Source organism: Notechis scutatus, chromosome 4 (assembly GCF_049901735.1).
Source record: "Notechis scutatus isolate UNSWTSFEM ecotype Mainland chromosome 4, rNotScu1.2, whole genome shotgun sequence".
NCBI lineage: Eukaryota > Metazoa > Chordata > Lepidosauria > Squamata > Elapidae > Notechis > Notechis scutatus.
In genome coordinates, this window is record NC_142012.1 from 67,064,071 (window position 1) to 67,088,354 (window position 24,284).

The 24,284-nt window shown below is 33.5% G+C and overlaps 1 protein-coding gene across 6 annotated transcripts in view; it reads left to right on the forward strand.

Moving 5' to 3' along the window:
- Positions 1 to 23,349, forward strand: part of FSTL5 (follistatin like 5) — a 389,133-nt gene extending 365,784 nt beyond the window's left edge. For all 6 annotated transcript variants that reach the window (XM_087963650.1, XM_026675826.2, XM_087963651.1 and 3 more), the window contains one exon: positions 20,855 to 23,349. In XM_087963650.1, the coding sequence (XP_087819776.1) occupies positions 20,855 to 21,557 (703 nt within the window). In that variant the 3' untranslated portion in view covers positions 21,558 to 23,349. The remainder of the gene's footprint in view (positions 1 to 20,854) is intronic.
- Positions 23,350 to 24,284: the final 935 nt, after the last annotated feature.

Sequence of the window (24,284 nt, forward strand, 5' to 3'; positions counted from 1 at the left end):
AGCTATACTTCAATGGTAGATCATAAGAATCAAGTAAGACAGTAGAAGAAAAATATTTATGGTGACATAAATTAATGAAAATGGATAAAATATTGTTGAGAGATTTACATTTTTCAATACTGTTTTACCTTTGATTTTTTTTTTACTGATCTTTTGCTCATATCTATGAATCTGAATGTGACCTTAGCTTATGTATGTATGCATGTATATAGTATGTATAGCTTGGGCATAGTGCTTGCTTCAGTTTGTAGACTGAATGATCTGAGTGCTAGAGCCCATTGTAACTGCATAGCCAAAAAGGCATTAAGAGTTGTTAACCTAATCTTACATAGCTTTTTCTCTGGTAATATCACTCTACTAACTAGAGCATACAAAACATTTGCTAGACCAATACTCAAATACAGCTCATCAGTCTGGAACCCACATTACATATCTGATATTAACACAGTTGAGAAAGTCCAGAAATATTTCACAAGAAGAATTCTCCACTCCTCTACTCTTTGCAGATACCTTATGCCACCAGACTTAAAACTCTAGACCTAGAAAACTTAGAACTACGCTGCCTTCGGTCCAAGCTAAGTATAGTATATAAAATCATACATTGCAATGTCCTACCTGTCAATGAATACTTCAGCTTCAATCATAACAATACAAGAGCAAGCAATAGATGCAAACTCATGGTTAATCGCACCAAACTTGATTGCAGGAAATACGACTTCAGCAACAGAGTGGTCAATGTCTGGAATACTCTACCTGACTCTGTGGTTTCTTCCCCAAACCCCCAAAACTTTAACCTCAGACTATCTACTATTGACCTCACCCCTTTCCTAAAAGGTCTGTAGGGGGCATGCATAAGCACACCAATGTGCCTACCGTCTCTGTCCTATTGTTTCTTTTTTTTTTCCTTATATGTATCCATGTATTCATAATTATGTTTTTACTGATACCTATTATCTTGTAAGCAATTGACAAACCAAATAAAATAAAATAAAATAAAATAAAATAAAATAAAATAAAATAAAATAAAATAAAATAAAATAAAATAAAATAAAATAAATAAATAAAATAAAATAAAAAAATAATAAAATAAAATAAAATAAAATAAAATAAAATAAAATAAAATAAAATAAAATAAAATAAAATAAAATAAAATAAAATAAAATAAAATAAAATAAAATAAATAAAATAAAATAATAAAATAAAATAAAATAAAATAAAATAAAATAAATAATAAAATAAAATAAAATAAAATAAAATAATAAAATAAATAATAAAATAAAATAAAATAAAATAAATAATAAAAAAATAAAATAAAAATAAAATAAAAATAAAATAAAATAAAATAAAATAAAATAAAATAAAAAATAAAATAAAATAAAATAAAATAAAATAAAATAAAATAAAATAAAATAAAATAAAATAAAATAAAATAAAATAAAATAAAATAAAATAAAATAAAATAAAATAAAATATTGGGAGGTATGGGATTAAATCATCTGTCACTTATCGTACAGTGATCATTCTCCCAGGATTTATACCCTTGTTTAGCAATAGAAAGAGTACTTAGACATATATAGCGGTAGCACTTAGAATTATATACCACTTCATAATGTTTTACAGCATTCTCTGAGCGGTATACAATGTCAGCATATTTCCCCCAACAATTTGGCTCCTCATTTTACCAATTGCAGAAAGATGGAAGGCTGAGTCAACCTTGAGCCTTGTCAGGATCAAAATCCAGGTTGTGTGCATAGTTAGCCAACAATACTGCACTCTAACCATTGCGCTATTAGAGCTCCTTGAAAGGTGTGACAATAAAAACAACAGTTTTCTTTTTCAAACTTGGTGTGCCAATCTTACTTCATATAATACAAGCTATGCTTTCTTTAGTATATTTTCCCATATTCAGGGCCATTATACTCATTAAAACATTAGCAATCTTTGAATACAGTATTTAATGTTTCTGAATTCAGTTACGAAGGGAATATTTCCTTCCCCTCACAAACATTTCATCCAAAGTTCAGTAATAGATACCATATGAAAAGAGACAAGTAGGGCTAAAGAACACTGTTATTCCACATGCTGTAGTGCCATTTGAAGACCAATTACTTCGTAGTCCAAGCAGAGACACAGTACAGAATGGCTTGAGGTAAAAACCATTATGGAAAACAAGCATGTTGTTTTAATTGTTTCTCCCTGATGCTTTATTATTGTTGTAGACAAGGTTTTATTTGCACAGATATTGGAGGAAAAAATGTAGGCATGAAAATGAATGGGAAAAAAAAGAAGAACCACTAATTTCAAATGAAACAAAGGGCCTTTTAGCTAAAGGATATTAAAGTTGCAATACCATATATACATTTGGACTGCCAAATGTGGTATAATCTACTGCTGAATGGAACTGAATTGGTTTTATCGTAAATTGCTTTCCACCTTAATACTTTTCAAGTACTTTGTTCCATTTGAATTAGGAGCTATTGCATTCATGCTAGTCTTTTTAGTATATTTCATCTGTACCAAAGGTGACCTTTCTTTCAGGCAGGTTTTATTATCATAAGGTGTGATTATTTTTGAATTCTTGATTAAATGACTCAATGATCAATTCCAGAGTATGGTTTGGTCACAAAATAAGGCCAAGGAACAGTGCCATGAAAATCTAATAATCCAGTAAAGAAAACCAATCTAAAATAAGATTTTATCTTCTGAATTTACAATCCTTTATAGGCTTATAAATAATTCGATGTTGTTTTATTAATTTTCTTAGAAATCTGCTTAGAATACTGTTACTTAAATAAGTATGTCCCCAATTACCAAACTGTAGAAAAAACTGACCATCATTTTTGCTTTGTCTTTCAGAATTCAGCTCTAACATATTCCTTGTTTTTGCAGTCATTTTGAATAGGCCAACTTTTAAAAATTATATTTCTAAAATAAATTCAAATGAAAAAGTATAGCTAATTCTAACAGTATATTGTCTTTGATCTCCATTTTTACAGAAAATAACTCAACTTCCAGAGCATACTTGAACATTGTATTAAATTGCTTATAGGTCAAAACTAAATATAATTAAAGTATGAACTTTAAAATTTAAATGTATTCATTAATTAGAAAGTCCAGTTTCACAAAATATAACTTAAAGAGTTTTTATTGGTGGTTTAAATAAGTATGAACTATTTGTATAGTATTAATATGGTCATCCAACCCAGAAATGTGACCTGGGTGGGCCCTAGTAAAAAAAAAAAAGTATTAAAAACTAAACATGTCAAGCAAGTTCATTTTTAAAAAGAACACATAAGAGATTCTATTTGCAATGGAGCAACCTCAAGATCTCACTAATCTCCTAGGATTCCAAGATCTCATAATAAAGACAGATCTTGATGGACTCCTGGAAAATAAGGAAGGATTGAGCTGTCCTTACTTTAGGGCAAGAGTCTTCAAACGTGGCAAGTTTAAGACTTATGGACTTCAACTTATGGTTTTCAAGATGGCTGCGCACATGGATGCTGTGACTAATCGCTCGTTCTTTCAGTGTATGGTGTGTATGATTCTGTGTGTGTTTTAGATCCTTTCCTTGATTGAATCCTGTGGGGCAAGGAGCATCTATAGTCGGCAAGCATTGTCACAAATTGGATTGAAATGTGAAAAAGCTATTACAGACGATTTTATAACATACCAAAGAAGGCAGCTAGGCCCCTGGGGGAGCCATGGATCACTATCCCTGTAGGAAGGGGGAAGAGTCAGAAAAAGAAGAACAGGAAGAGGAAGAGGGGATGCCTTGTTGGAGTTTTCTTTAGGCTGAGTAAGTTTCCACACAAGCCTTCAATTCCAAATATATTTCTTACCAATGCAAGATCTCTGACTAACAAAATGGATGAATTAAGGCTACAGATTGCAAAGACTAAATTCATCAAGAACTGCTGTGTTTTGCTCATCACAGAAAGATGGCTTCATTCACTCATTCTAGATGCAGCTGTTGAGCTGGAAGGCTACATAGCTCACCGGAAGGACAGATTCTGGCAAGATCAAAGGGGGAGGTTTAAGCCTTTATGTGAACAAAAGCTAGTATATCAATACAAAGACTGTAGACAGCCACTGCTCCATGGATCTGGAGTATATGACTCTTAAATATAGACCCATATATCTTCCGCGGGAATTCAGCATGGTTTTGATTACTGCAGTCTATGTCCCACCTGATGCCAATACTACCATAGCTTTGGGATTCTTGTATAACATTGTTAGTAATCAGCAGAATAAGTATCCTGATGCTGTGCATATCATAGCGGGGAACTTTAATTAAGCTGATTTAAAAGAAGTGCTCCCTAAATTCTATCAGCATGTTAAGTGTGCTACTAGAGGAACAAACATATTGGACAAAGTATATACCAACATCAAACATGGCTATTAGTTTATACAATTACCACATTTGGGACAATCAGACCATATGTCACTGCTTTCAGCAACAGCTTACATTCCTCTTAGGAGACGGGCTCTGCCTATAATAAAGACAGTGAAATCTTGGCCAGAAGATGCTTCCCAACAACTTCTGGATTGTTTTGAGAACACAAATTGGGACATCTTTTACTACCCTGACTTAGAGGTGCACACTGCAACTGTTTTGTGCTATATCAAACACTTCACAAATACTATCACTGTGGATAAACGTATTAGGATCTATCCCAATCAGAAACCCTGGATGACCAAGGAAATCCAGCACCTCTTGTGTGACAGGACCAAGGCCTTTAGGTCCAGTGATGGGGCAAGATACAGTGCTGCCAGAGCTAATCTGAAGAAAGGTATTTGAAAGGCCAAGACTGATTATAAGAGGAAGATTGAGGATAATTTTAATAGCAATAACATGAGGCAGGTGTGGCAAGGGATTCAACAAATTACAAATCATCAACCAACCAATGTCCACCCTGCTGAGGGGGATCCTTCATTGGCAGAGGAACTGAATCATTTCTTTGCTCACTTTGAAGTGGAGACATCAGAGACAGATAAAACACAACTACCAGCCAATTGTAGCCCCACTTCATTGTGGAGGAACAGGAGGTGAGGAGCATTCTGAGGGCTGTGGACCCAGAAAGGCTGCCGGTCCTGATGGTATCTTTGGACGAGTGCTTAAAGACTGTGCTGATCAGTTGGCTAGAGTCTTTACCAGGATCTTCAATTGGTCTTTATCCCAGTCCACTATTCCATCTTGTTTGAAGGCTTCCACCATTGTTCCGCTGCCAAAGAAGTTCCCTATCAATAACCTCAATGATTACAAACCAGTGGCACTCACTCCTATCATCATGAAGTGCTTTGAGAAATTGGTCTGCCAGCACATCATTTCTGGTCTTCCGCATACATTTGATAAACACCAGTTTTCATACAGAAAAAATAGATCTACAGAAGACGCTATAGCCATCACTCTTCACACTGCTCTGACTTATCTAGAACAGCGGGAGGGCTATGTGAGGATGTTTTTTGTGGGTTTTAGTTCTGTGTTTAACACAATTCTTCCACATAGACTAGTGTCTAAACTTCTGGACCTTGGGCTTTTTAATTCAATCTGCCTTTGGATTATGGATTTCCTGTCTGGCCACTCACAGAGGGTCAGATTAGGTAATCATACCTCTTGAGCCCTTATTCTTAACACTGGTACACCACAGGGTTGCGTGTTGAGTACCTTACTCTATACTCTTTATGTGCATGACTGCATTCCCACTCATGTTAGTAATACTATTGCTAAATTTGCAGATGATATAAGAGTGGTGGGATTTATCTGTGAGGGGGATGAGTCTGCCTACCGAGATGAGGTGGACCGGTTGCTTTCGTGGTGTGGAGACAATAACTTGGTCCTCAACACCAATAAGACCAAGGAGCTTATAGTGGATTATAGAAGGAACAGATCAGACATCCAGCCCTTGCTTATCAATGGAGACCGAGTGGAGCAAGTGGCCAGTTTTAAGTTTCTGGGTGTTACCCTAAAAGAGGACCTGACTGGGGTGCCCACATTGCAGCCCTTGTCAGACTTCTCGGAAAACAACAACTGAATGGAAAACTGCTGGTGACCTTCTACCACTGCACCATAGAGAGCATTTTAACATACTGCACCTCTGAATGGTTTGCCAATTGCACAGTGGCAGATAGGAAAGCACTCCAAGGGTTAACGTCATTGCCCAGAAGATCATTGGTTGCCCTCTCCCCTCTTTGGAAGAGCTTTATAGCTCCTGCTGCCTGAAGAAAGTTCAAAACATTCTCATAGATCTATCTCATCCTGGGAACCCTTTTTTCAAAATATTACCATCTGGCAGACGGTATAGGATAATAAAAACAAGGAAAATAGGCTGAAAAACAGCTTCTATCCCAGGGCAGTAGCTCTTTTGAATTCTAGTGCAGTGTTAGTAGTGCAGTGTAGTAATTCTAGTGCAGTGCTAGTATAGTGCAGTGTTGGTGTGGTGTTGGGGGTTTCCGGTTCAATGTGTGAAGGATGTGTGTTTGTGTTTATTTTCATGATCGTGGTCATGATGTGCGCTGAAGAAGGTGTTCAGTTTTGTTGTATGACATGCAATGACAATAAAGTAAACTAAACTCAACTCCCAGAATTCCTGAGCTAACAAGACTGGAGGATGAATTCTGGGAGTTGAAGTCCACAAGTCTTAAAGCTGTCATGTTTGAAGACCCCTGCTTTAAGGGATGGGAGAAAATATTCCATAAGGCAGGCACACGTTATACTTTTTATTTCATTTCATTATTATTTTTTCTTATCTAGCACACACATCACCCCTTTTACGCTCTTTATTTTCAATTGTATTTTATATTATAACAAACGCTAATAAAAATCTGTAAGCAAGGACAATTTATAACTAGCATCTATCATTGATGAAAATGCCAGAATAAACAGGATATTAAAATGCAAACATCCATGTTCAACAAATATTTTTTTTTTATTTTAATAAATAATTGAGGGCACAATGTTGGATCAAGTGTTTGGATTCCATTTGGTAGTAATACTGCACAACAAAATACAGAATATGTAATATTCCCTTATTATAAAAGAAAGCAGATTTTGCGACTGCCTGAAGATGTAGCTTTTCTTTCAAACAGTTCAATTTAAAATATAATAACCATGTGAAACATATCTCTTATCATATGTGACACTCATAGAAAATAATAGAATACCAAAAGATTTAAAGAACTGAATTAATTATAAGTGATACAAGACATCAAAATTATCTGATTGCTGTTCACAATGAGTTAAAATTATGAAAACAAAATACTAATCTTTACTAAAGCTAAATCTATTATATATATATATATATATATATATAATATTATATATATATATATATATATATATATATATATATATATATATATATATATATATATATATATATATATATATATATATATATATATATATATATATATATATATCCTTAAGTTTTGTACATGTATGGTATTCTTATGTATGGTACTTACATGTATGGAAGCCTGATGATGGCAGATGAGATTCTGCTGAAATGTTGCTACAACTTTAAAAGCACAACTACAATGACGTGGGAAAATACCCAAACAAAGCTGAATGCCATACATATACATACATACATACATACATACATACATATATATGTATGTCTAGGTGCGTTCGGGTCTTTTCCCATGTAAGATTAAGAGTATCTTGGCGATGTTTCGGCGAGGTCCCACTCGCCATCCTCAGGCTGGTGCTTTCAGCTTCATGCCAGTGCAAGCCGAAAGCACCAGCCTGAAGATGGCGAGTGGGACCTCACCGAAACATCGCCAAAATACTCTTAATCTTACATGGGAAAAGACCCGAACACATCTAGACCTACATACCTGTACCCGTGAAAATCTATGAAAACAAATATATATATATATATATATATATAGTTTTGTTTGGGTATTTTCCCACGTCATTATAGTTGTGCTTTTAAAGTTGTAGCAATGTTTTGGCAGAATCTCATCTGCCATCATCAGGCTTTTGTATTGTGTTCGTCTGTGAGGAATACAGATTTATTTTATATATATATATAAAATAAAATATAAAAGCTTCATAGCAAAACATAAATTATTGATTTTGGAAGTATGGAAGTAGCATGAAAATACTTGAGGAATATTAAATATGACATTTTGAAATGTAACCTTCTTTTCTGTAAGGTCAGCTTCTGAATTGCCATTATGATAAGCAAGAGGGAAATCTCCCAGTTCTGAGATCCAGCATTTCTGACACACAGAGAGACTTTATTAAGAAACATTTTAACTTCCCATATATATAAACATAAAGCCAGTATTTTTCTATGGCTCTCTTCTTCTTTCCCAATCACCATAATATAAAAATGACAAGAAACAAAATTGTGCCCACTTCAACATAAAAAGCAGAGTAAACATGATTCAGATTAAAAAGCATCATATTTTCTTGCTCTAGTACAATAGATAATTTTTCATATATTGCCTTTCAGCTCATTCTGCACCACTACCTTAGTTAATATTTTTATTGCAAATTATGCAACTGGTACCTTTTAAAGAATAAAAGCACAATTATATGTCAAAATCCATCCATTTGTCCACCTTTTGATTTCAACTAAAATATAAATCTATAATGAGAAAAAGTGTGTACAAATAAGATATGCAGCATTAATCAAAAATGGGAAAATATTTATTTATTTGTAGAGGAAAATGCCCACAAATGCCTTTTAAAAATCAAGTATGTTGGGAAAGGGGATGGATTTTATCAAGGATGAAGAAATAACAGACTGTATGAAAAGCAATTGAATCGGAAAGAATTTGCATTGTGCTGTTTGCTTCAATCCAGCAATAAGGGACATTCTAGCTAGAATCTACATTTGGAAAACTAGCTGTATAATTTTTCTATAAAAATATATTGGCAAAAGGGCAAACGAAACTCCAAGCGAAGGCTAAATTTTCGGACTGCTCAAGGAAAATTACTGTAAACAGAAAGAGTGGGCCTAGTGAAGATGCTGGGCACAAAAGGTATTATTGGTACGAGAGGTAGTTTAAATCTCTTGTGGGCTGCATGACAAAGCATAGGTTCCAGCAAATACTTTAGAAAATAAAAGTTCTGAACTATGTTTTTCCATTTCTAAAACAATATTGATATGATATTGTTATGATCCATGCATGTTTGCTTGCTTCAGTTATTCAGTGCTTTCCTTGCAAAATTGTTTTTGTACATTTTCTACATTCTTACAATATATCATGCCAGATGTACGTGACCTTTAGGTATTTGTTTTTGAAATGAGATAGTTTATTGGGTATAATAGTGCTTATATAAGACAGCAAATTTTTGGTAAGGTGGTTAAATATCAGACTAAAAATCAGGGGTTCTAATCTCACCTTAATCATGAAAGCTTGCTGAATGATTTCAAGCCATTCCCTCCTAGCCTAAGAAGGAAGGAATTGAAAACATTCATTCATAAAGTTTGCAGAAGAAGGCAGGCAGGAGACTTGGCTTGCTTAGGTAAATAAGCAGAAGACTATTTTTTGCTCAAAATATGAAAATATCTTACCATTAAATTTCTGTGTTTAGCATAGTGTCTAGTTCCTATTACAGCTTGTCAGGCCATAATAACCTCTGCTTCCCATCCAGACAGACAAGAAGATCACATATAGCTGAGGAGAGCAATAAGTCACAGTTATGTATGTCAATCTCCAGTTGGAAATTGACATTATAGATTTATATAAGGTGAGCTTAGAACTCTACAACTTACCCCAACTGGGCAGATTTACATGGTCTTTGTACTCAGGGTCTTTGCACTGCAAGGAACCCCGAGTTCATCCCAAACATGCAAACGTGTGCCAGGAATCAAGAAAATCCCCTTTACTGCCAAACCAAGCATCCGGCCCTCATCCTTTTTGTGGAGGGGGCATGTACAGTAACTCATTATGGGGATTCTGTGCTGTATGGATTAATGAAAGAGTTTAAAGAAAAAGAACAGAAAAAAAAATAGGTAAAGAGTTGGTTGAATTTTCTCGTTGTGTTGAATAATCTCTAATTTTGCACTACTTTAGTATCACAAGTATTATATTAAAGTAATTGAATCTATATCTGTGAAAACAACAGGTCCTCAATTATGCCCAAAGAACGTATGTTTTAACAATTCCATTTCTGTGTAGAATAAGAGAGAAAAGAATATCCAAAAATATTTTAGAAGTCATCACCACAGTTCATAAATTTAAGTAAAATAATTGGAATAAATTAAAGTCTAATTATGTTATACAGTGTTTCAAAGCAGTGTTAAATTAAGTAATTGTAAAATATCCATCCCTGATCTTTAGCTCCTTTAACAGTTTGAGCAGGTGTTCGGAACATCACACAGCAGCTATTTTCACATGTACAAGAATGAACAATCATCTTACTGGTATGATAGCCTAGAGTTTTAATAGAATTAATTAGTCTTTCTGTGAAATAGCTCATTTTATTATATATAGATCTTTTTTATTTTTAAGACAAACATATACAGACAAAACATAAAAAACATAAAACCATCTTTCAGTCATATAGTGTGTCAGTTGGTTACAAATCTTTTGTGCTATCCTTTCATAGACCTTACTCATAGGTTGTATAGGTTCTCACATTGTCAATCTAACATATGCTTGCATATTTATCAGTTATTAATCATTCATTTGACTAAACTATTATTCCATCATTTTATACGAGATATTCTAGATTTTATGATACATTTATATTATGCATTCGTCCAATGGTTATATATTTTTATATTATGTTCTTTATCAATCTATTAGTCTTCTATTATAAAATTTCCTAGTCTATTTCATTACCATGTCTTTTTATCTAACCATTGATAAAATAAGTCCCATATCTTATAAAATTGTTTATCTTCTTGTTCTCTAATTTCACGAAATAGCTCATTCTGTTTGCCTAAACTGTTATTGGTCATAGGGGATGTATTAATTCACAAACAATTAAAATGTAATTCCTTTAATATCTTCAAAGTTAAGTCTTGTTTGTTTAAATAATTGTTTTAATAATTTTGTCTTATCGTTTTCATTAGAACTTCAGATGTAGAGGATAATGTTCCAAAATAAATTTTAGGCTATCTCTATTTATAATTTATCATGTTTGTATAGCTGCCAGTCTCAGATAAAAGTGACTTGGGGAAGTTTATAGTACTGAATTAAAAAAAAATAGTCACAATTTTAAAGAAATATAAAAATGCACATAAAATAAAAGAGGATGATATTAACCATGGATGGAGCTAAGTAATTTCCAGGAGATGAGTCTACAAGGAAACAAGCATGTTGCTAATTCATTTAGAAGAAAAAAACATTTTGACAGATTTCAATTCTTAACTTTCTGGAAAATCTTTAAATACCACTTTCGGCATCATCATAAACCTGAATTATTTTACAACATAATTCTGTGTATGTGGCCCTTGGATTTCCATGGGACTAACTCTTGAATTATGCCGTCTTCGGTCTGATTTAAGCATGGTATATAAAATCATACATTGCAATGTCCTACCTGTCAATGAATACTTCAGCTTCAACCATAACAACACAAGAGCACACAATAGATACAAACTCAAAGTTAACCGCACCAAACTTGATTGCAGGAAATACGACTTCAGCAATAGAGTGGTCAATGTCTGGAATACTCTACCCGACTCTGTAGTTTCTTCCCCAAACCCCAAAAACTTTAACCTTAGACTGTCTACTATTGACCTCACCCCTTTCCTAAGAGGTCTGTAGGGGGCGTGCATAAGCGCACCAACGTGCCTACCGTCCCTGTCCTATTGTTTCTCTTATTCTTCTTTTATTTTTCTTATATGTACCCATTTCATGTATTCACAACTATGTATACACTTATACTTATTATCTTGTAAACAATTGGCAAATCAAATAAATAAAAATAAAATAAAAATAAATAAGAACAGTTATTAGAACGTTACAGTCTAATTTTCTATGGAGTTGTAAATCAAATTATTTAAAATAATTCATCATGATAAGATCATGTATAATCATGAAGTTGTTTTTTAATTAAAATTCTACAGTGGCAAACCACTTCTAAAATTTTTATTCTTTTAAACAGTCTCTTACTATTTTGTGGGGGGAAATAAGAGCAATTTGGTGCTTGATTTAACTGAGATGGTTGCTGGAATCTGCATTTTCTGTGTGGCTGTGACTGAAGTGGATTGTCCTCTCAAGTGTAATAGTCCAATATGGAAAACTCCATTTTATTATTATTACCTTTATTGTCAGAGTACAACATGTGTACAATGAGATTGGCTGAGCCTCCCTTTGTGCACTCCCTCCCAACACAACTCACAGTGAGGACAGAAGTCCCTAACCCAGGCCCAATCTTATTACATTATGTGACCGTGTTGCACAACACGCCGGCCCCACAAGTCTATCATACTATGTTGACATGAAGTTATTTTCCATTCAGAAGTCTGACAGCCCACAGGTAGAAACTGTTCTTCAGCCTGTTGGTGCAGCTGGCTATACTTCTAGATCTCCTACCCAATGGTAGGAGAGTGAAGAAGTGCTGACCGGGATGTGAGTCATCCCTGAGAATTTTCCTCATTCTTCTAAGGCAGCGAGCCCTAGCAAGGTCATCTAGTGGTACCAGGGAACAGCCCACGATGTTTCGTGCTGTGCTCATCACCCTCTGTAATGTCTTTCTATCCACGGCTGTGAAGCCAGCATACTGCACTGTAATGCAATATGAGAAGATGCTTTCTATTGTGGACCAGTAAAAGGAAGTCATCAGTTGTTGTTCCACTTTATTCTTTCGCAAGACCCTAAAGAAATGGAGTCTCTGTTGGGCTTTTCTGGCCACCTGGGTTGTGTTGATTTTCCAGGTGAGATCTTCACTGAGATAGAATCCCAGGAATTTAAAGGAGGAAACTCTCTCCACACACCCCTCCCTCGATGTAAAGTGAGGCAAGTTCCTTTCTCTTCTTCCAGAAGTCTAACACCATTTTCACCAAAGACCCTACTGTAATAGTAACGTACAGAGCTGTACATTGCAACAAATGCTCATGTAAATGCTCTTCTATAATACTTTTGGAAGAAAACCTTAATCACCTGGAGAACGTTTTTAAGAGTTGCTGAGATAATGTGTTGAGATAATTAGAGTCTGGGTAAAGATAAAGAAGAATTGACCCATAAGAAATTACAATAGGTTAAAGTTAGTTTTCCTGGAATATAAAAGTAATTGAAGCATGAGCTATTGCATAGAAGAGATAACTCAGCTGACCAAAATGATCCAAGTTTAGATTCAATAGGTATAATAAGGAAGAATAAATAGCTAAAGCTCCCAAGGTTACAGTCTGTCTTTCTGAATACCATTCATTTAAAATGTTTTTCAAAAATATTTGAAATGATAATTCTGCTTCATTGGTCATCAGTTTGGCTTTTTTGAGAATACAGCTGGAAAAAAAAAAAACACCTATGGACGAGGAAATTAAAACATCAAGTCCTTGGTTTTTTGTTGCCAAAATTACTATTTTAACAATGTTAATAAATAAGTAAAAATAAAAATAAGTAAAGTACAGTACAGCAGCAGCATAGAATTTCATTGACCAGTAATTACCTATATAGATATGCCTGGAGACCACATTTCCTATAGGAATAAGAAATTATGAGCTTATTTCCAGATAAAAAAAAATCTGAGTGTGATTTGTCAGATCCTGAGACGAAGTAGAGTTCTTCCATCTTTCAGAACTGCACTGAAAGCAAGTGTAACCTATTGATTCACTTAATTCCTCAGCAATTTCATAGGGTATTAACATCTTTGGTAATCTTCTTATGCAAAAAGCAAAATTTTATCAGGCTCTTAATAGACTCTCTTGTCAAAATGCATTTCCATCATTTCATCATTCTGATCTAAGTTCCCGATTTGCGATCACCTTCATTAGTGTTTTTCTAACCTTCAACACAATTATCATTTAAGATCTCTCTCTCTCTTTCTCTCCAGAAGACTTAAGAAAAGTTTGTGACCATGGAAGATAGGTGCTTCCTCGTTTAAGCTGACCCTTTGTCATGGTTGATAGCATAGTCAGCACCTTGAGCTGTACTTGGAAGCCCATTGGCATCCATTGCAGCTTTTTCAGCCTGGATTTAACCATTCATGTCCACATAGCCTCCAGATATTGGGGAAGAACATGGGTGATGCTACTTGACTATTACAGCTTTAAGATGTCTGATGGGGTATCATCCAGTATTGATATTGATGATAGTGCTTTATGACCCTATGGATGTCTTTCCCCAGTGGCTTCATAGATAGATAGATAGATAGATAGATAGATAGATAGATAGATAGATAGATAGATAGATAGATAGATAGATAGATAGATAGATAGATAGATAGATAGGTAGGTAGGTAGGTAGGTAGGTAGGTAGGTAGGTAGGTAGGTAGGTCTAGGTCTAGGTCTAGGTCTAGGTCTAGGTATGGAGAGACAAAATGTTGGCCATGAGGCACCCCACATAAAAGGAACCCATCGCAAAATAAATGAGGTTCATCCAATAGGAATGAGGTTGATTAATTTTAGTTATGGTCAGTTTGAGTTAAAGTGGTAGATCCATGGTTGACATGGTAAATTTTAGTTGTGGTGATAGAAGCCACAATTGTCTTCATTAGAATGAGCAACTACCTGAATTTAAAAAATATATATTTTGGGAAAATAATAGTATTTAATTTTTGAGATGGTTATTCACACTACAATAGTGCATGCTTAGTTCAATTCGGTGATTTAAAAACAGGTACATAAATTATCTTTCATCACTGATGTGTTAGTGATCTGAAATATCTACATGCAAAACAAATGTATTCTTCCACAATCTATTCTTCCACAATTACAACAATTTGTAAGAAGGAGAAAAACTCATGGAAGGCACTGGAATATAGAATAGAATAGAATAGAATAGAATAGAATAGAATAGAATAGAATAGAATAGAATAGAATAGAATAGAATAGAATAGAATAGAAGTCTTTATTGGCCAAGTGTAATTGGACACACAAGGAATTTGTCTTGGTGCAAGTGCTCTCAGTGTACATAAAAGAAAAGATCATTTGTCAAGAGTCAATATGACAAAAATGGATACATTGATCTTACTAATATTGATATTCAGAAGTTAAGCAATAATATTGCTAGCTAAATAAATAGATAAATCATGAAAAGCAAATCTGAAGTACAAATGAACAAAACAATATTTTACAAGCCAGAGGTTTTACCTGGTACCCAGTGGTTGGTTTCTACTGGTTCTGTCCACCTCTGTAGAACCGGTAGCTCTGAAGAGCAGCAGACATAGAACCGGTTCTATGTCTGCTGATGTTTTTGCCCACCCGGGCTCTTACCTGACCTTTATTTCCTGATTTTTCAACTTCAGCTGCCGTTTGAGGCACAGCTGCAGTTAAAAAAGCAGGAAAAAAGGTCTTTTTCAAAGGCTGATTCTCTGCACGCAGCATGCTGATGACGATTTACAGGCCCGCGCCGGTAGCATGCAGGGAAGCACATTGTAAATCACTGAACCTCGTAAATCACCGAACTGGTAGTTACCCTGTCGGATCCCACCCCTGCTGGTACCTATATCTAACTCCATGCAAGTAAAACAAAATCAGATAATAATTCAAATAGGCAGAGATGATTTTCCATGGAAATACAATTGTATTATCTGACATTAACAGTACAACTTTGTGGTCTTTAAAATACTGAAGCCAACCATAGCTGCAGCAAGCTCAGTACTGTCCTACTGATACCTATTATGAAAGCCTAGACCATAATCAATATTAGCTATAATATTGTTTATGATAATAATTAAATATATATTCCGCTTCCTGCTCCTTGTGTTATCAGGCTTCCATCTGGCAATCCTGCTGAGAGTAACCCAGAACACTCTAAGGAAAAATGAGTGGAACAAAAGATTTTCAGATATTGTCCCGCTTCAAGAGAACTACATGCTAAAATGCAGTTGCTATGTAGATTAGCAGTTTACTAAAGAGATAATAGCACATAAGGGAAAGAATGTAAATAGAAACAGAGCTTCTGGAAAAGAAAGGTTGCTTAAGTGGTTTCACCTTAGGCATAATCAGTCCAAAGTTCAAAGAGTCAGGTCAGGTTTGTCAGCAGGGGTGGGATTCTACCAGTTCGCACCTATTCGCTAGAACTGGTTGTTAACATTCTAAGCAGTTTGGAGAACCGGTTGTTAGAAGAAATTACTGGCCTAATCCTGTAAGGAAGGCAGGAAGGAAACATTCTGGTGTTGCTTACACAAACTGCCTCTCCGTTAACCCTTATTACATTCTTGGCAGGCCTAGACTTCCTGTCTCAGGAACGTCTCTGGAGTTTTTTCCCCCTCCTTTGCTGGCACTTTGCTTGTGTGGAGTGACCATTCAAAAAGTTACAATGGCACTGAAAAAAGTGACTGATGACCATTTTTCACACTTACAACTGTTGCAGCCTCCCCCACAGTCATGAGAGGCCAGGCGAGGAGATGCGTGTCTCGATGTGAGTGATGTTGAGTTGGCCATGCCCAGCCAATAACATGACCACCACGCCATGCCCACCAACTAAGCCACACCCACAGAACCGGTTGTTAAAATATTTGAATCCCAACCCTGTTTGTCAGCCAATTCAGTGGTCAGAGTTTTATAAGCAGAATGCACAAGATATGATGATGGAGATCTGACAGATGTTTACATCAAAGGAGCATTGATCTTTACTGCCTCTTAATCAGGCTGCAACCAGCTGCCTTCAGTTATGAAGGCTTCTCCCTCTATTTGGCAAAGACCACAGTGACTGTCACTGTTCTGCTCTCTACTCTACTTGCAGAGAGTAAGGCTATTAGGGCTTGGAATCCTTACATCATCCTCTGATTGTTACACCTGTTCAGATTGTCCCTACGTTTGATCAGCCACAGGTGATTCTTGGGTTCATGTCTCCTAAGGCTGACATTTTAACAAGTTTAGCTGGAGAACTTCATCATACCCTGAATCCTCAGCTATGATAAGCATGCTAGATAAAGATATTGATGTCTTATTTAAACTCAATTAATTTGTCCTGGACTAGATATTAGATGAATGAGTGAGGTAGTATCCTTTTGTTACAATGTAGAAGCTGTATAAGTGCATAGACATAGAGTCTTCATTTTCTGAATTCTTCTACCTTATCAGATGAAGCCTTGCTTTATAGATCTAGCTTGTCAGTAGAATTGAACAATTTACTTTCCATTTCTTTCTTTCCTATGTTATCCTGAAATTTATACAGCATATTTTCCTCACTACTTTTGCTGATACTCCTCTTTAGATAGATCCTTCCCTTTGTGTATATCAGTAAAACAACAATGTTTGAAGCAGATGAATCATATTTTTTTTCCATCCGGTTTGTTTTTCAGAATCAGGCCTAGACTTGATTTTTAGTTTCTGCTAGGAAAACTTCCAGCTGAAACAAGGTTAATTCAATATTTTTGTAAACTTTGTTTCTAAGGATGAGAATCACAACATATGGATTGTCAGGTATTACATGAAATGCTGTTAAGTGCAAGTTCATAATCTATCTTTTAGACAAACACTGTATACTTAGATTACTTTTTGAAAAAGTGTTACTTTTGCAGTTCAACAAGCAATAGTGAACCAAAAAAATGCCATTTGCCATTTTTGGTACATTTTGATGTATTTAATTGCCTATACCATTTTCACCTGTTTTACCTTAGTACAATATATTTTGAGTTGAATCCACATATTTATTTCACATGAAAAATATGGTCAAAAATAATTTTGTGATTCCATGAAAAGCTTTGTGAATGAAATGATTGTATGGAAAAGACATGAGAATTAGAACTCTCATCATTTTAGTCATGGAGTATTAAATTTGGATGGCCACTGATAGCTAGTTGCATGAAATAGAGTTTTGTATTAAATATGCTGTTTATAATGCTATTTAAATATGCTATTTTGCTGGTGGTTTATTATTTATAATAAATCAGCAGCAAAAAGTATAAATATTCTGTTATATCATTTGTTGTTTTACTAGAGACTGAATTATTAATCAGAATTAGGCATCACAGATAATTTCATATAATTATAAGTATTAAAAACATTTGTGCAAACTTTGAAAATTAAACTTCTATGAAAAGTACCAGATTACTGGTTCTGAAAATGGTTCAATTACAATTCCAGCCAAAACATGAACAGACTTCTTAAAAATAATCATTTAAGTAACACTTGCTGTAACTGCAACAGAAGACTGTTAACCATGATGAACAGTGAAATCTTTGCCAATTCAATCACAGACTGAAATGTTTAAGATGATCCATGAAGAGTATAACTTATGTTCACCCTATGGGTTATAGATAAGTTTTTAAGAAGCAGTACAAATCAATAATATTTTACAAGGTTCTCAAATGCCAGACAGCAATGAAAACATTGGCTCACAAATGTCCTAGCTCAAATATTAAAAGGTCATTTTCTGAAAAAGTTAAACTACAATTCTGTTTTGCTGGTTTCCAATATAGTACATCTTTATGTTAAGCATTACTGGGTTGGAAAGTATACATTAATGGTTCCAGAAAATCATTATTGCCTTATTTATTTATTAATTCTCAAAATTCTATTTTTGAGAAAATTTTCAGTTTCAAAATATTTTTTTAATAATGCATTAACTCTTGGCAATTTTCTATGAAAGAAAAAAGCACTACATTAAAGGCTTAAAACTGAAAGAAAGGAAAATGCTAAATTTCATTGCATCCACAAAATTAATAATTTTGCAATTTTATCCTTAATAATAAAATTCTTCCAGTAGTCATTCAAATATCACTGGTTTCAATCCATATTTTTAAAGCATATTTTCCTAAGAAAATAACAATACACAAAATAAATAATTAACTGTGATTATTTGTGTTTAATTGCCTTGAAATGCGTCGGATGTGAAGAAAAAATCACTTGGTATTAACATACTCAAACCTTCTTGAATAATGCAATAAATGGCTATTAATCACATATGATCTATTGTGGAACAGAAAAAATCCAAAAATATTACATATGTATTACATTTGTAATCACATGTAACTGGAAGCATCATTTTACGAAAGCTGATCTTTATTATCTCTCTCGTCTAACTTTCAATAATTCCCTGTATATTTCTTTTATCAGAATTTCATAGAGCAAAAATACAAATAAATAACATAAAAATCAGGCATTCAAAATATATCTAGCCCTATCTGGGCTTACAGTCTTTTCTAGTGTAACATCCAAGTTTCATCATGTCTTTATTTTGTAAAATATTGACACTATTCATAAGATGTACAAGGAATGAATAGAAATAAATTCAATCTGGAGGATCAAAGGGCTAGAAATTAAAAATGTGAACAGTCATAAAAAAGGGCAATGAAAATAAAATTTGTGTTGTATCTAAATAAAATAATTATGCATGTATAATTATTTTGTTTTAAATAATTATTAGTTGTTAAATTACTTGTACTGAGATCACTTGGACACAAAGGAAAACGGGAAAAAGATAAAAGGACCGAGACATAAATCAAAACCTTAAATGTCAGTGGACTTGAGTCTTAGAACAAAAGGATACTCTTTTGAATTCAAGAGAGTTTCATTCCAATTTACTTAATTATGAGCAATTTTAGGAAATCTGATCTTCTATTTTTTTTTCTCTAAGAGGAATTATAAGATTTCATCTCTGGCTACAAATGTACCTGATGTCCAATTTATCTTCTGTATATTAGAGACAAACAAGTATGATTTGCTAATTTTGTCATTTTGATTGTTTGATTATATATTTCAGCTAATCCATACAATTGTCATTTGACATTTTCTATAAATCTTACATTAACTGTCAGGTATATTATACAGTGGAAAGTAGAATTCTCTTACTAACAGCTTACTTACTATACTATGCTTTATTATGCTATGCTTTACAGCATAAATTTCCAAGATCAATAGTTTTTAAGTATAAAAATACTTTTGGAACATAATGCATCATGCATTAACAGTTAGAAGACATAATCCTAAATATTTATGGAATTTAACTTCCTTGAATTTAAATATGGATTGAATAAATATATAAATAATAATAATTACCATCATTTCCTGCTCATGAGAAAAGCGGGAAATTAGTCATTGAGGTTGTGTATTTCTCCTAACTTATGCAAGTTGGTTTGTTTAAATTATACCGAATCTCATTGGAAATATATGCCTTAAAAACATTGTACCATTTCACTCTAATTATATGGTAAACATATTCCTGAATTAACATTGAAAGTACACTTTCAAGAATATACTTTATTCTTCTTGAATTAAAATTTCATTGCAAAAAAGCTACAATTTGTTTTATTAATTGGTAATATTTAGGTGGAATTATTTTTTTATCTATCATCTGTTTATCTATCATCCACCGATTCCTCTCAGTGCATGGACATACCTAATATTCCAAACTCCTGTCTTTTTCATCATCACAACTATGGTGTCAGGTGGGGTAGGGTAAGAAAAAGCTAGTGATCCAAAGTCACCCAACTGGCTTTCATATTTAAAGGAGGCATAGAATGGTTTCAGGCAAGAATCTTAACCAGTACACCCAAATTGCTCTAAGTGTATTTCTGAAAGTCTACAATCCTGAAGAATAACTTGCTTGTATAATTTGATCATTACAGGTATAAAATATTGCAGACAGGAGATTTTTTTTTCTAAACATTTTGATTTCATATATCCAAATACCATTCATTTGCTGCATGGTTTGAACAAACAAAAATCATGTATCTTTAAATTATATATAGACACATGCTTTCTGTACAAATGTTTAAATTGCTATAGGATATAACTTATAACTTTATAAAAATGTTTTCTGTTTCATCTAGGTTTGGATTTATTCTTCACAAGGATGAGCCTATACTCCAGAAAATTGATCTCGAAACAATGTCATACATCAAGACAATTAGTTTAAAGGATTACAACTGTGTTCCAAAGACTCTGGCATATACACATCTTGGAGGATATTATTTTGTCAACTGTAAGCCTGACACCACTGGAGCCATTCTACCACAAATAATAGTAGATAGCGTTACTGACTCAGTTATTGGATATAATGGTGATGTAACAGGATCTCCATATATTTCTCCAGATGGTCACTACATAGTCAGCATTGATGATGTGAAAGGTCTAATGAGGGTCCAGACAATTACACTAAGAGGAGAAATACAAGATGCCTTTGACATTCACACAAACTTGCACATATCTGATGTGGCTTTCCAACCATCATTTACTGAAGCCCATCAATATAATGTCTTTGGTAGCTCTAGTACACAGACTGATGTTCTTTTTGTAGAACTATCTTCTGGGAAAGTGAAGATGGTGAAGAATCTTAAGGAACCTCTTAAACCAGATGAATGGCCTTGGAACAATAAGAACCGATTAATTGAGGGCAGTGGGCTCTTTGGTCAGTACCTGATGACACCTTCCAAGGAATCCTTGTTTATTCTAGATGGACGATTAAATAAGCTTAATTGTGAAATCACTGAAGTTGAGAGAGGAAACACAGTAATTTGGGTTGGAGAAGCATAAAGAACCATAGTACATAACACCCAAGTGGATATAGTTTTACAGTACATTGCACTTATCTTCATTCTCCAAATTGTCATTATTTTATATTAAAGATGTTAGACCCTTCTGTACATGTTGTGTGGTTGACTAAAATGGAATTTTGGTGAAATAAAAGATGCTGAAAACTATGAGAAATATGTACTGTTGGTAATCTCCATAGGGAAAGTGGACAATTTGTGACAATGTTATATTAAGATAAATACATAGGATAGATGTCAAAATGATGCCACATAACAGCAATAGCAGCAACAACAACAGTTAATCAGATTCATTGAATTTATAATATTGCACACAATGTGCATAGTTAGGTTTTTACATCAAAACACTATGCCCTGTCCTGACCACTATTTGATATTTTTGTGCCTTGAACAGAAATGTCTCATGAGGAAATTGAAGCCTACAAAACATGTAATTGTATTCTTGTAGTTATGAGTTCTCTTTATCTTGTGAAAAGTTTTTAATATCTCAAAATTTTTCATGTCCACAGATTTTAAGGCATGGTTTTAAGTCAAAGGAAAAAGTATATTTGCAACATTTTGTGCTATCATTTTTATTATTACAGCTTGAAGATATGATTATTTTTATTACAATTTAAGGTTACAATTTTGTTAACTTCATATTATAATTCTTACTTTTCCACCTACAAAACAGTTACTTCAACATGGTATAGTTTAATTTTATTGAATAGAAACATAATATCTAGCTGCTTAGGAGAAAATGTTTATTTTAAAATCAATACTAAAGGGTTATTTAAATTGGCAAAAAAATAAATGTCTTAATTTTAAAACAATCTACTTAATAATACACTTTACACAGTAATATATGTCTATTCAGAAGTAAGTTCCACTGAATTCAAGATAATTCCTAAATAAGAAAAGAACTCCAGTCTTTAAAAATGGTACTATGATACTATGTCTACTGAAAAGTAAATCACATCAAGTTCAATCTTTCTTACTCCTAGTTGTGTATAATATTATATGTTTCAAGTTTCTCTCTAAAAGTACAGTACACTGAAATAAATTTTCATCATCTTGTTAGGTAGTATCACTGTTACATGTACAATGTCTATCATATACACCTTTTGTCAGTACTGTTGATAAAAGTGGTTTTTTAACTATTACTGCCATTAGCTTTCTATTTCAAGGTATTTGGGTTATTTTAGTTTATAAACTGCCACTTACTTAGGGATGTTGTTTGTATGTCTATATAGAAACAATTCAGGTTTTAAAATTTAGAATTATTGTAACCACTACAAAAGGAGAAAATAATCTTGCTCATTAGTATTTTTTTTCTTCAGATTTTCAAGAAATACATAGGGGATTGACTATTATTATCATTTTAAAAACTGGATTTCTGTACCTAAAATGATTAAACTGAAACTTTATTCAGTACAATCAAATACTGTATTTTTCTCTAACAGTTAGAAATCAGAAATTTCTATTTTCTTGTGTGTCATTAGTATCCTGGGCTATGAAACAGTAGACTTCTCTTTAGATTAAGGAAACTGGCAGATAGACTTAACTGAACAACAAAAATGACTTTAAATTTCTCACTTCCGAATCTTTTTAGCAATTTACCCCATTGTGATAATAATGGTAATTACTACAAAATAAAAGACTCTGTGAACAGCCTGTTATTCTATGATTTACTAGTTCATCTCTTCTACATTTTTCTGATCTATCCTACATATGTGAGTGTTCTGTATGTAGAAAATGCTTGATGAAAGGAAAATAAACGTCTTACATTTTAAAAATTGTTGTTTCAGTTGATATATCAACAAAGAGAAGGTTAGATTGTTCTCAGCATAGGTTTTTAATAAAGCAGTCAAGAATGTTACCCTTTTTTCCCCAATGGCATCTATGTAGCAAAAGTAATATAGCAAAAACCTCTCTATATTGGAATAGGAATATATTTCAGGTTAATAATCTAATTTATTAATTCGAGCAAAAACTATGTCAATGATATTTTGAAGGATAAATTGCTCACATATATATTATTAAGTATTAATATATAAATCCACTGTTAGTTGTAAAATAGTGTTTACCATACTTAGTAGCTATATAATTATACAGACAAAAATGAGATAGAAAAAAAAGAGAAATATCTCCTTCTAAGTGAGCACTATTTATTATCTCACAATGAATTAAAGCAAAACTCTAATATTGTCCCAGAAGTAGCATTATTGAAATTCTTTTATACTGCTATGTATCAGAGTTGCTCTAATTATAAAGAAGTCTTTAAATATATAACACTACAGAGTTGTTTTGGAAAGGGAGATGGGTAGCAAATAAATTTAACCAAGTAATAAATACTTTATTGTAGGAAAAACATAGCCATTTCACTATGAGCCTCGCTGGCACAGTGGTTAGAGTGCAGTACTGCAAGCTACTTCTGCTGACTGCAATTTGGCAGGTCAAATCTCACCAGGCTCAAGGTTGACTCAGCCTTCCATCCTTCCAAGGTGGGTAAAATGAGGACCCAAATTGTTGTCAGCAATATGCTAACTCTGTAAAACACTTAGAGAGGGCTGTGAAGCACTGTAAAGCTGTAAGTTCAGATGAAAAAAATCCAGATAAATAAAACTCGAAAAAGCTGTTTGTTAACAGTTAATGCTTTGCCCTGTGTTTTTTCAAGGAGCAAGTATTTGGCTTGACATGTTCAACTCCATAATTTTACCAATTAGTAATA